General features: G+C 40.6%; 1 protein-coding gene across 2 annotated transcripts; it reads left to right on the top strand.

Moving 5' to 3' along the window:
• Window positions 1-911: 911 nt before the first annotated feature.
• gcna (germ cell nuclear acidic peptidase) lies at window positions 912-12,154 on the top strand. 2 transcript variants are annotated; one of them, XM_079507950.1, is made up of 11 exons: window positions 912-1,067; window positions 2,171-2,342; window positions 2,894-2,966; window positions 3,406-3,464; window positions 3,705-3,771; window positions 4,028-4,098; window positions 4,742-5,648; window positions 6,093-6,237; window positions 8,012-8,150; window positions 9,940-10,144; window positions 11,350-12,154. In XM_079507950.1, the coding sequence occupies exons 2-11, from the start codon at window positions 2,189-2,191 to the stop codon at window positions 11,579-11,581; spliced, it is 2,052 nt and encodes a 683-aa protein (XP_079364076.1). In that variant the 5' UTR covers window positions 912-1,067; window positions 2,171-2,188; the 3' UTR covers window positions 11,582-12,154. The 2 variants fall into 2 exon arrangements, with proteins under 2 accessions (XP_079364076.1, XP_079364077.1); XM_079507951.1 differs by having other exon boundaries at window positions 917-1,072.
• Window positions 12,155-13,654: the final 1,500 nt, after the last annotated feature.

Genomic DNA, 13,654 nt, shown 5'->3' with positions numbered 1-13,654 from the left:
AGAACACCTGGCGAAGGACCGTGATGATGGAGCTGAAGGAGATGGGTCTTTCCTTGGGCGACCAAAGCATGAGACGGGGTTCAGTAGCAGAATCGGAATCGGCAGAATCAATCTTTATTGTCACATGAAAAACTTGGTTGTGCTGACTCATATTGCAGTTAAAACTTAAGGGTAGAGAGAACAGCATAAAGTGCATAACATGACAATTGTGAGTGCATAATAAATACAAGTTAATGGGTGAATGCATGTACGAGTATAAATACAATGAGTCCCTATTAGAACATGCATCAGTTTCAGTTCAGACATCAAACTTAGCTCTTGTTCAGCAGTCTAATCGCTGACGAGTAAAAGCAATAGCAGTGTATGATTGCGGGATAAAGATGATACTTAGGCTTTTTTTTTTTTTTTTTTTTAAGTTGGTAAAGCAGGGGTCCCTGATTCGCCTCAACTAAGCTGTCTGAAAAACGTTGAAGACGATCTAGAATGAGACCTCAGTGAAACTTACATATTTTGTATTGAGCTTTTTTTTGTAGAATTTAGTTGTTTTATAGACCGTATTGATAATATATATAGTAAGAGTTCTAACTATCGGATTCATTTGTAGTATGTAAACTATTATGCTTTGTGTTTTTAATTATATTGATAGGAACTACTGCATAGAGATTAAAAGACCCTTAAATGGAAAACATTGGACTGATTTTAAGAACCGAAACGGCTAGGTTTGTGTGACAATCGGTCAACACTTCGTTTCAGGCAAAGATTCTATTAAACTAAAGTACCGGTAGTACTAGGCTACATATATTTATTATTAATTTGGAGATGTATGAAAAGGGATGAGAACCACTGTTCCAGTAGATGGCGTAATACAACGCAGGTGAGGATGCAAACGGCGATAAAACGACAGAAGAAGATGGCAGTGCCCTCGTCAACATCCGGTTTAAATATTTGAATTTCCTAAACAAAAGGCCGACATACAATCGTGCACACAGCCACACACCGCCTCAGCCAGTGTAAATTACACTACTACTATGCATTAATTCATCTGGACTACACTACACTATCTACTTGTTACGTAATGTATTGGTTATTTTTCATATGAAACGTACGGTATGACAGATTATACAAAGACATTATGACTGAGTCAGACATGACTGAGACTGACTGAAGCGTATTTGAGTTAACAGCGCCGACTAAAGCCTACCTTATATTACCTTATACCTACCAATACCATATTGTTTCAAAGTTATAATATATAAAAGGTTTAAACAACGTGGTTTAGTAGTTGTTGACCAGTTAAAGGTCTGATTATTCTGTTTTATTGTTTGTTCAGTACGCCGTACGGGTCTCTCACTCCACATCTACAGCTCTTTAACTTTAACGCAGTGGTTGTTTTCAACCCTTTTCTGCTTTTCATGTCAAGGTTCATGTTAGTATAATTTATATCATAGGAGGCCAACGTTGATCATATAAATTACAATTATATTCTCTAATTGTGTAGACTTCTTATTAAGTAATGCAGATGTTTAACTGAACAAAGATGCAACTCTTGAGAGTATTTGGTTTAATTTTACACTCAAGAGTTAAAGATAGAGTTCCGTGATTTTGTGTTTTCATGATTTTTCCAGTTTTGCATGTGTTTATGAGGTCACTGAGGTGACAGTACTTCATTTTTCATTCTGAAACCTTGACAGTCAGTCGTGCCAATGAAAAAAACAGTGATACAGTGACATCACAATATCAGACATCTCTCCCTCATATATATCTATGATCTCCCTAACCCCCCCCCCCCCCCACCCCCTTATCATACAACAACAGCTGTGGGTGCAGCTTCAGTTCAGGTATATCACCACCCACCAGACGAACCAGGTACTTAATGAACTGGTGTGTGTGAGTCCACATAAAACCGTAATTTTAACAAATACTGTACACTTTTTGAACAATAAATCGTCATCCATATATAATAAATAAATAATACCTGATGATCATGTTTTAGGGTGGAAATAAATCACGGAACTCCATCTTTAAAGATTGGTGACATTTAAGGGTCCATAACACAAAGTCGATTTTAGTCCCTTTGATCTTTGAAGCACCAGACCACTTTTTTAACTTTTTGCACCTCCATTGAGCACCTAGTTGATTGTCTTTTTCAATATATTTTAATGTTGTACAGGAAAAGCGAGAGGGAAAGATGTGGAAGCAATTCAAGCAAAGTGCCATGGGGACAGTGGATGCAGCTTCTCCCGTTGAACACCTGCCGTCTGACAGTGAAGATGACGAGAAGGAGAACCAACCCTCCAGAAGTAACGTCCTGATGGAGTCCAGCGATGAGGAGTTTGACCTGTGTAAGTACCAAGATGTGGACGGCTTTCGGTTGAGGTTCAAAGTCCCGTTATGTCTGTCGCCGGTATTTCTGTCGTCATGTTTAACTTACATTCATATATGAACCGACTGGGTCTGACATTAGTGGCCTGTTGGCCGAGAAGGAAACCTTAAAACACACTTGTACACACACACACACACACACACACACACACACGCACACACACACACACACACACACACACACACACACACTTTCTTTAGCATCATCCTATAAAAGTAGTATGGCATATAAAGAAATCTAATACTAAAATGCCTATTTTTATTCCCTTTCTGTGAGTGTGCAGGGCTTGGCGAAATCATTGAATATTATATTGGGATGATGATATGGAGTGGCATATGTACAAGCTCAAGTCCCAGATCGAGATGATATCTAGTCTCATTATCACAATATCTATTATATTATATCAATGTATTGCCCAGACATACACAGTATTATATTTAAAAATGTAATGAACAAAATGTGCTACACCATACATACATGAATGTTGAAGTTTGATTGATGGATCCTCAGATCTGAAGGAGAGGGCTACACCCAAAGTCAAAGGCAGCTCAAAGAATCCCTGTAGTGCTGTGAAGAAAGACCGGTAAGAACAAGGTTACACAGTAAGATAAATCCCATGTAGCAGATCTACAAGCTCACAATGCGTCACAATGTGAGGCATTGTGTGAGCTTGTATATTAATATTAGTAATCGATAATAGGCATCATTCACTAAACTTGTTTCCGCGCATATTTCGTTCTAAGGTGCATTTACACACCTTTCCACACCAAGAGTCTGATTCCTCAAAAGAAAGTTGGTTGTCGATTGTGACAGACACTTAGAATAGTGCGTGTCAATAGCCCGTCTCTCTCTCCCCATTTTCAGCCTACTGTCCTATCAATAATAAAGGCATAAAAAGCTCCAAAATAGACCTAAAAAATATAATATTATATACCTATCTATGTGTGCCAAACATTTGTCAACACCGTCACTGCAGTAAATCTTTCAATGTGGTCTTAACTGCTAACCTGCGTTCTCTGTAGTTCCCAATCTTCCCATGCAGTGTTCCTGAGCTCAGACAGTGATGACGGCTTTGAGGCATGTGAGTACTCCGGATTTAAGTCAGTTTGTCATGGGACCCTTTCGAATGTTACTTGAAATAATGGCTTTTTTTCTAGCGCAAATATGAAAATGTGTCAGGGGAAGGATAGTTACAGTAGCATAAATCAGCCTTCAGAGTTTATATGTTTTGGCGAGCACTTCATTGGAAAAGTGCAAGTTTCCATCAATGGATGATAATGAAAAGTGTGTTGTGTTGTTGTCTGTCCTTGTCATGTTGAAGTTGTCAACCGAATGAAAACGCCTAAATCCAAGCCACAGAGAACACCCGAGAGCGCCAGTGAAGACAGGTGTGTTTTGAAGTTTTGGTCATTGTATGTTCATGTTGTTATGATTAATCTTTTTGATATGGTTGAGAGTGGCAGAGCCCTCAGCGATACAGAACGCTGACTGACTTCTTGTGCATTGTCAGTGTATTGACCAATAGTATGATTTAAGCTATGGATATAAGCTTGTAACACAGTCTTCCTTAAACTGCTCATCTCAATGCTGTCTGACACAATACCATGTATTGTGAAATGCTGACCAATACTTGTTTCCCCACAGCCTGAAACACTTCATAGTGGACGACGTATCATCTGACGATGACTTTGTTCAGACGAAGCCGTCTGCTATAGGTAACCCTGCGTAACTGTTATCTTCGCTGCAAGCTTATCCGGTGCTCAAGGTTCAAGGCTGTACTTTATTGTTACATCTTGTGTACAGGTACATAAGAGTAAAACTTTTTTTTGTTGCTTCCTTCAGACAATGCAGCAGCATAGATAACATCAAACCGCAAACAAAGGGATAGAATAGACAATGGAGTGCAAAAAAGAACAAACAACTCCGTGTGGCGGTCCCCGGGCGGGGGGGGGGGGGGACCCACAGGAACGCACCCAGGGTGCCGGCCCGAATCCGGCGAGCCACCCGCGTCAGAAATGGTTGAGAAATGACACATTGGTCCTCATTTTCAAATTGTGTGCACATTCAGATTTTATATTACAATGTACTTGTGCACATTTCCATGGACATTGTGGCATTCATAATCTTTTGAATTATTGGAGTTTATTCTCCTTACGATCAACATTTTCCCTTTGTCCCCCCCTCCCCCACCCTCTATTCTTCACACACATGTGTACTTATTGTGTGAATTTGAATGTGTCACTGACACATTCAAATTCACCCCAGCATCATAGCCTTTGTTTTTCCAATAGGCTATTTTGGAAATTTAATTTATTTTGTGATTAAGGCCCATTTCGTTTTTATTCTTCTCTTTTATAGTGATAAAGAAGACTCCGGCTACACCTCTGGCTCCGGTGAGACGGCCATTTTCTGAGTGGGATTCCCCGGTCTTCCTCACTGATGATGATGATGATGATGACGAGTGCGGTATTGTGATGAAAAGCACCTGGCGTACTCGTCACACCAAGCCCCAAAAACTATCCACCACGGTAGTCACCAGCAGTCCAGACTATGATGAAGATGACAGCCAACCCTCGACACCATCATCTCCGTCATCTCACCCTCCTAAGAGCATTCACTCAACGCATAGGCCCACCAGCCTATCTTCTCCCCCTCCTAAGAGCACTCACTCAACGCATAGGCCCACCAGCCTATCCTCTCACCCTCCTAAGAGCACTCACTCCACGCATAGGCCCACCAGCCTATCCTCTCACCCTCCTAAGAGCATTCGCTCGGCTCCCTCCAAGCTGGATGACTGCAGCAGCAGCTCTGATGAGGAGTTCCTGTCTTTGCTGGAACGACTGAAGATGAAGAATGCAAAGCTGAGCAGCACAGCCTCGCCTAAGTATCACCACACGGGTAACATAACAACACCACAATCACACAAGTGGCCAATATCTCTTGACTTGAATCCAGGATCCATCATGAAGCCTCCGTCGTCCGTTCCACCCGGAAAGGGACAAACACCCCTGAACGTGAAGACCCCAGCAGGGACCCCGGGCCCGCTTGTAAAGGGACGGAAAGCTCCGGTTTCTCTGACGCCGGGGCAAACGCCTCTGAATGTTGTGAAGAAGATCTCGATCCCACCCGTAAAGGGACAGAGGGCTCCACCGAAGGGTCGGTCTCTGGGGGAAATGCCACTGCATGTGAAGACCCCGGGCCAGTCGGCTGTCTACAACAAACCCACGCTCAGCCAGACGGAGCCCAGAGCTGTCCCACTGAGCAGGCGAGTGGTTTGAGTGCTACTTTTATGGAGAGACATTTGGCACGTCATCTGTCAAGGTGTTCTAAAAAGCACTGGTTCCCAAACACATTTTTATTTTTTGTTATTTTGTTTTTAATAGGATTTTGATTAAATTAAAAACAAAATCCAATGATTTTCTTTCGAAGAAATTCCATAAATTAAAAAACGAATGTTTAAGAAGTAGTGAAAGTAGCCAATCTACAAGCTTGCGGCGCAAAGTGTGTTGTGTGCTTGTAGACCTGCTATTTTCACTATTTTGGATTGGATTCTGGGCAGACGTCTAATGAGCTCTTTTGCATGTCAACTTGAAAAGTTTGGGAACCACTGTTCTAAAGACTGCCCCGGCCTCTACTATATAGTATGTATTGGTGTTTTTTTATTTATTGTGTATTCGCTTTTAAAAGATCACTTTTCTTGTGTTGACAGAGTGCCAGTCTGTAGAACTCCAGGGTGCTTCCTCCAGTCGCTGTCAGAGCCGGGTTCCATCTATGGCCGCTGCTTCAAACAGAACAAGGAAGAGCTGACCAGCAGACTGTACAGGCTATTCAACTCCAGTGTGTTCGACGACAAGGTAAACATTTCCGCATGTTGTTGACTCCCTATTGTGGGAAAGGAAAACGAAAAATCTTATTCTTCGCTAGCTGGTAGAGCTAGTTCAGTATGTTCAGTTCCTACGTGTAGTCGATCGGTTATTGCCACTATTTGTCAGTATATACTAGGGTGGAAAAGTAGGGTTAAGGGTAAATTTATATTTTTTGGTTAAAACAAAATGTTTTGTTAAAAGGTTAAATCACTATATTCTGAGAAATCATTGCTATAGTGTTTGTTCAATAACAGGGGTCTCCTTGTCTCTCCAGCTCTTTTTAATAAACAAAAAATAAAATACATTTTCAGGTAGGTGACAAAATGCACATGCAGATTAGACACACCAACGGACCGACATGCGGTCGAACATGCGCTCCTCCGCTGCTTGCGGTTAGGTTTCTGGTTTAAGGACTTCAGTGTTTAAAATGGTAAATGGTGCATTTATATAGCGCCTTTATCCAAGGCGCTTTACAGAGATTGTGCATTACATTCACCCATTCACACACACATTCACCGATGGCGGCGGAAACCATGCAAGGCACCAACCAGCCCATCAGGAGCAATTAGGGGTTCAGTGTCTTGCTCAAGGACACTTCGCCACTAACTCTGGGGGAGCCCATCCAGCCACTTTACCCCTGAGCCACCACCGTTGAGGGGATTAAGAATTTTTACCTACACCCATTACATACACCCATCAGTGTCTAAATCAGACCATCAGACCATGGTCTGATTTTGAATCTAAATGGCTCTTTGTGCTTATTGCCATGGGAGTATCTATCTGCTCTAATTGAGAGCAATTTAGAGGTTAGGATTCAATGGTATGTTTGCTCCCCTGTTTACCATTAGGATTGGTTAGGCCTTGTGGAAATGTGGTGTTTAATTTTTAATATCCACTGCTTATCTGTAATTTTCCGTTCCCCCTCTGTCCAGGTTTGATTGGATTGTAATCCACAAACTTCCAAGGCACAAATTCCATGTGTCAACGTGTCATGAAATGCTGTACAATTAATAATGTTTCTTTTGCATTATTTGGCCATGTCTTCCCAGAGAGACATTTTTGCATAGGAGGGGGCAAACCTTTTCCCTGTGACTGTGCCTTTGGTTTTTTGGTCAGATTTAGGTTAAATAATTCCAGCAATTCTGTGTTTCCTGTCTGGATATTTATTGAAGACTTGAGGTAGGTTGTCGGTCTAATGACAGTCGGACCAATAGTATGTCTAAACTAAAGCCTTTACCCGACAAAATTCCAGCCAATCAGGCGAGAGTAGCCATTTATCAGCTTTTATAGTGTTCCAGTTCCAATGTTGTCAGCTCATTTCTTTGTCATCAGTCATCACTTACAATTACAATTCCACTTTTTTTATCTGTATCCTGACTGCGTTCTCTATCCTGATTGGTAGTGTAGACTTTATTTAAGTTTCAGGTAAACGCATATTGAAAATCTCTGTTTATCTGGCTAATATTCATGAAGTCGTGGACAGACATTTGTTTTCTGAAACAATATTTTTCTCCAGGGACTAGAGACTTCGAAACAGTCATCATAGCTTTCAACAACATAAATGAGCTTGCACAGCAAGTCAGTTTTCCTAAATTAATCCGTCATCAGTTCTAAAACGTTTTCACGAGTTTTCAAAAATATCGGATCTACAAGCTCGATACGAGCTTGTAGATCTGGTATTTTTCAACAGCTAAAGGTTAAAATAATGGTTAATTGTATTCATTGTTTTGTTTACCTGATGTGATGTGGTGTTTTTTCCCAGCTCCCCGCTGATATGTCGGTGACTTGGAACAAGAAGTTGAGGAAGACTGCAGGGTACTGCATCAGCGGGCAGCACCGAGCCCCTGCAGGCAGCCGCTACACGCGGATTGAACTGTCGGACAAAGTGTGCGACACTGCAGGTAAGATCTGTCCCTATCCCAGTGCTTAAGTTCTCAAAACGTTTTCATTTCAAGGACCCCCCCCCCCCAGCAGGCATGTCAAAATCGGCGCTATCGGCCATACAAATGCCAAATCGGTATCGGTCGGGCTAAAAATAATCCAGATTATTTTCACCGATAGACACACAATAATAATCTGACCGTCAATGGCTTTGTACTTGCAGAGCAGCCAGTCTGCCTGTCTCTGTCTCTTTAAGAGCGTCAGCTGTTAGTGGGGAAGGGGGCTTACTCTACTTTCATCAGCAAAACAAAAATGTAAATTAATAAATTCAGCAATGAGTTAAAATGTAATATTTTTATAATGTAATCGGTATCTGAATCGGTATCGGCCGATATGACCATGCAAATAATCAGATTGGATATTGGTCATAATTTCATAATCGTGCTCCCCTACCGATTATGCCTAATCGCAATTGTTTGAGATGATCGCAATTGTTTTTGCGTAATTGTCAAGCGTTTCCATTTTTCAAAAATGTCTGAAATGGCAGATCTACAAGCTTAACAGTAGCTCAGGGGTAGAGTGACCGGATGTTCCAAGTTCGAACCCGGGCTACCCCAGAGTAGGTGTCGAAGTGTCCTTGAGCAAGACTCTGAACCCCTAATTTCTCCCGATGTGCAGGTTTTTGCATGTTTTCCTCCGGCGTGCGTGTGCGTGTGTGTGTGTGTGCGTGTGTGTGTGACTGTGTGTGACTGTGTGTGACTGTGTGTGACTGTGATGCACAATCTCTTCTCTGTAAAGCGCCTTGGATGAAGGCGCTATACATGCACCATTTAATATTTCTGATATTTTGTACATTTTATAAAAAAGAAGAAAACATGGAAAAAGTATTAAATGTGTCGGTGATGTCTTTGTATATTTAAGTTATTATTATTGTTTTTTTTATTACGTTATTTTCCGCCGTAGTCTGAAAACCCACCTTTTCAGACTCCATCATGGCCCGTGGCACTTACCCTAGCCCCTTAGATAGAACTTTATGTAGACTTAGATAGCATTTTATACAGACTTATAGCATGTTACGTAGACAGCACTAGAATTTCATTTTATGTAGTCATAGTAGCACTTTATAGTATATGTATAGTATAGTAGTATGTATAGTTTATATGTATAGTTTCATTATATAGATATTCCACTGTTCTTAGCTTATGCATGTTTCATGATAACTACCTATGATAACTATGATAAAAACCGAAATAAAAATTGTAACGTTCCATTGTTAAATGCAAAAAACATAATTAAATCCTTAATCAAATTTAGTTGTGTGATAATTAATCGTCAACTTAAATTTGTAATCTAATCGTGACAGCCCTAACTAATCCCCCCAGTTTGTTATTGCATTACCATGCCACAGACCCCCATAACTCTCAGATCTACAGACCTGTAGGTGTACTTTTCGATCAATTATTTCGCTGGGGACTCCCTGGGTGTCCCAGATCCCACTTTCAGAACCACTGGCTACTATGAAATGGAGAAAACGGTACATTTTTCTCCTCTGTGAGTTGATCAGTCGTCAATCTGACATTGCACATGTGCATTGTCCATTGGCATATCATTTAGGCAATTTAATTTCATTAAAATGTCTTATTCATCAGACCCAAGTCTGCATGATGTAGTTGGGGGTGCATGCAACCCCGCTTACGAACTAGTATCTAGTGTATGTTTCTGTTTTTCACACTAATTAGCTGTCAGTTGTCGTTATTTTTAAATACAATTTTGACGAGTATCCCATTTTAATTCTTAACTTCCTCGTAGAACGTCTTCGGGACACGCTGGTTCATGAGATGTGCCACGCTGCTACCTGGATGATCCATGGCATAAGGGACGGCCACGGCAGCATCTGGAAGATCTACGCCAGGAAGGCTACGCTGGCACACCCGGAGCTGCCCGTGGTCACTCGCTGTCACACGTACGACATCACGTACAAGTTCCAGTACCAGTGTGTCCGCTGCAAGAACATGTACGTGCAAGCTGTTCTTTTTTTTTTTTTTTTTTTTACATTGTGTCATTTTTCTTTAACCTGTATGATGTATGTCTATGATTGTTTGCCACTTCTCAAGCCTCAAACATTCTCCGTCACATTCTGCTGAATCCATGTGTATCCTAATTCTTTCAGTGAAAACAAAAACTATTGACCGAGGATATATGTAGTTCGACCACCCTTCAGAGTGTTTATGGATAATATATGTACAGTTGATGATTCTTTATTAGGAATAACCCCTTTGAGATGTACCATCTCGTTTTAGAGAGGGTCCTACTATAGTCCTAGACACAATACAATGTTACATGTACAGTATGTGTAGTCTTTAAGGTAGCTAAGTAATAATATTTTTCCCTTTTTTTAATATTCAGACAGCCACCAGTGGATTTAAGGCTCCCCCAAAAAAAGTAGTCTCTGGCACCTCTAGGAGACGCAGTCTGCATTCAAAGATTTTCCTAGAAGTTTTTTTTTATTGGTCCAAACCTTTTCTGCAGGCAAATCAGCCAACCAATCAGGAAGTGGACAGTCAAATTCATGTATTGTTCATGTCCTTTGAATGCAGACTGCGGCCCCTAGAGGTGTCACAGAGACAACTTTTTTTTTTTTTGGGGAGCATTTAACCCAGGGGTTTCCAACTGATTGTGACCACCACCCTGACTTAGAATAAACCTGGGGACCACTGTTGTGTTGGGTGGGGATATGGGCTAAGATTTGTGCTTTTGTAACACTTGCTATGCATCCCATGTGTATACATACCACTGTTTCTCAACCAATTGATTACAAATATTTTTTCATAATAATAATAATGATGATGACTCAACCAGACAATCCGGTGCACTTCCGACTCTTGAGATTCTAACTGAACTCCCTTTTTCTGTTGAATTTCTTGACCTCCAACTTGTAAGTAAATGACTACATGGATGGTCATCATAGGTCACCAGGTCATTCAGTTCACTGTTTCTCAACTAGCGGAAAGGGAGAAAAAAACAACAACAAAGCCTACATTACTAAATTCATGGTCACATGCAATACTTCCGTGGATCACCAGTGGTCCACGGACCACCTGTTAACCTCTGGTTTAACCCATTGCTGGCTGTATGAATTTAAAATTAATAAGAAAAAATGTCATAAAAATGTCATGTTATTACTTAGAGCTGCTTTAACGTCTTTTTCTTTCTCCACAGCATCGGCCGTCACTCCAAGTCCCTGGACACGGAGCGGTTTGCGTGTGCACACTGCAAGGGAACGTTTGTCCTGCTCAACGCGGCCAGTCAGCGGCCTGCCACGCCGTTCGCCAACTTTGTCAAAGAGAACTTTGCGACCGTACGCCAGCGGATGGCAGGACAGAGCCACGGCGATGTCATGCGCAAGCTCAGCGAAGAGTTTTCCACCAAGGCTAAACTGAGTCAAAGCTGAGATATCTCTGTGATATTGTGCGTCTTATACCGTACGTTGTTCTCAGGTTGCAGAGTCATTAACCACATTAAACCTGCTGTCCCCTGTGTTGGGGGGGGGGGCAGCAATTCTCAAAACATTATGTAGGGCTATCTGCTTAATTTATACTTTTATGTTGTGCAGAGAAAATAGATGATCTGTTCATGGCGTGTGATGGCATTGGGCTTAAGTGGCTATTCAGGGAATCGCTGAAGGACCAATCTACACCCTCATGTTGTAATGCTGTACCTCAACAGGGAAGTGTGAATCTTAACCTCAAGGAACTGGTATTGTCATTGTCAAATCTATTTGTTTGTGGCTCCCATATTCTCCTGGTGAATCTGTTCAACTGTCCAAACTGAGGTAAACCTATGACAAGCATTTTTGTCATTTGTATTTGTGCGGTAGACTGATATTTTTTATGTGGTGTTTTTATATGTTGGTTTATGTATGAGATGAGTTATATGTGTGGTCCTGCATTTCTTGTCGTGAATGAGTGTTTGCTTTTTAAAGGGAAATGTATGAATTTAAATAAAAACTGTTACAGTGGGTAAATGTTTTAGAAGTTTTATCAAACTAACTGATCATTTCAGTTTGCACATCTGATAGGATTGATGTTCTTCTTTTCTTTACCGGGAAGGGAAAATACTATCTTTTGATACTGCAAAAATGTGTTGTAGAAAACATTAGTTTTAAAGGGAAATGAGGCACATTTAGACGCTTGTTGGGGAGGGGTGTAAACTTGATATTGAATATATGTGGCTGTTTATACAGAATACATAAAATACTTAATGAAAATGTAAAGTCTGAGTGTAAATTAACTAATTACTTGAATAACATTTGCATTAATGAGATTCAAAATTTTCATTTAAGGAAATCTAAGACAATGTACTTTCTAGTTGGAGTACAGTTACAAATGTGCCTGTAATAGAATCAGCAATTTTGAAATTATTACAACACCTGGAAATACAGGAGTATTCTGTCTATCAGAAAATGTTCCCCACTGCTGCCACCTCTCAGATCCAAGGGACAGGAATCCAAACATGATGTCAACAATCTTACACTTTCATGAAGTTGGAGATTTTGAGGAGTAAGTCATAGCTGCCCCTTCTGAATTAATGTTAGGGTAAGTGATATCTTTTGGTTAAAACAATGTTTTTGTTCAAAAAATGTAAGCTCTATTATTCTGATTGTAATTCGTAATCATTGCTACAGTATTCAGTTAACAGTGGTCTCTCACTACTCTCCAGGTTTTGAATAAACAGAAAATACATTTTCAGGTTGCCAATTTCAGCCAATAGTACCCATTTATCAGCTTAATTTTTGTTTTCCAGCTGCTTTTTTCTCGTTTCTAATTTCACTTTAATCCTGTGTGAGTTCTCTCTCCTAATTGGATAAAAATCGGTATCTCAACCTGAAAATACTTTATTTGCTACATTATAAGTACCAAAGTAGTCTTACAATCTCAGAACTGTAAATATGTCATTGATCTTAGCATCAAGAAAACAACTATTCCAATGATCAGATCCAAACAGACTAGTGCGATGATTTGCATGGTTTTCCCATGTTGCTCTTTTAGGCAAATATTGACACTCGGAACACAATACAATTCTGTATTCTGTTGCTCATACACAAATGCAATCCCTGATAACACCATGCATGCTGTTGACTCACCCACTGACCACAACGATGTGCTTCAAAGCCACGCAGGCCTTCCTGGTTCAGCTTGTGCATGGACACAACAAAGCTTCAGTAGAAATATACCGGTTTCTGGACGAGAGGGATATGAGTTGATCGTTTGCCCCCTGCCTATTGTCTCTTGGACGACCATTCAAGAGGGCTTCACCCATACATATCTGATGGTGAGTGAGTACTCCACGACACGTCTACTATTAATCTGGCTGATTTATGAAATAAGGAAACAATTTGATTTTAAGAAAGCACACCAAGGAGACCTGTATTGATAATTCTGTAACACTAATTCATCTGCTCATAACACTATAATTATTGTTATTAGCATTCACAAGTACTCATAATATAATCATAATACATTAA

This window comes from Electrona antarctica, assembly GCF_951216825.1.
Source record: "Electrona antarctica genome assembly, chromosome: 1".
In the NCBI taxonomy this organism is placed as follows: domain Eukaryota; kingdom Metazoa; phylum Chordata; class Actinopteri; order Myctophiformes; family Myctophidae; genus Electrona; species Electrona antarctica.
Note: the sequence above shows the minus strand (reverse complement) of the source record. Positions and strands in the feature narration are given on the sequence as shown.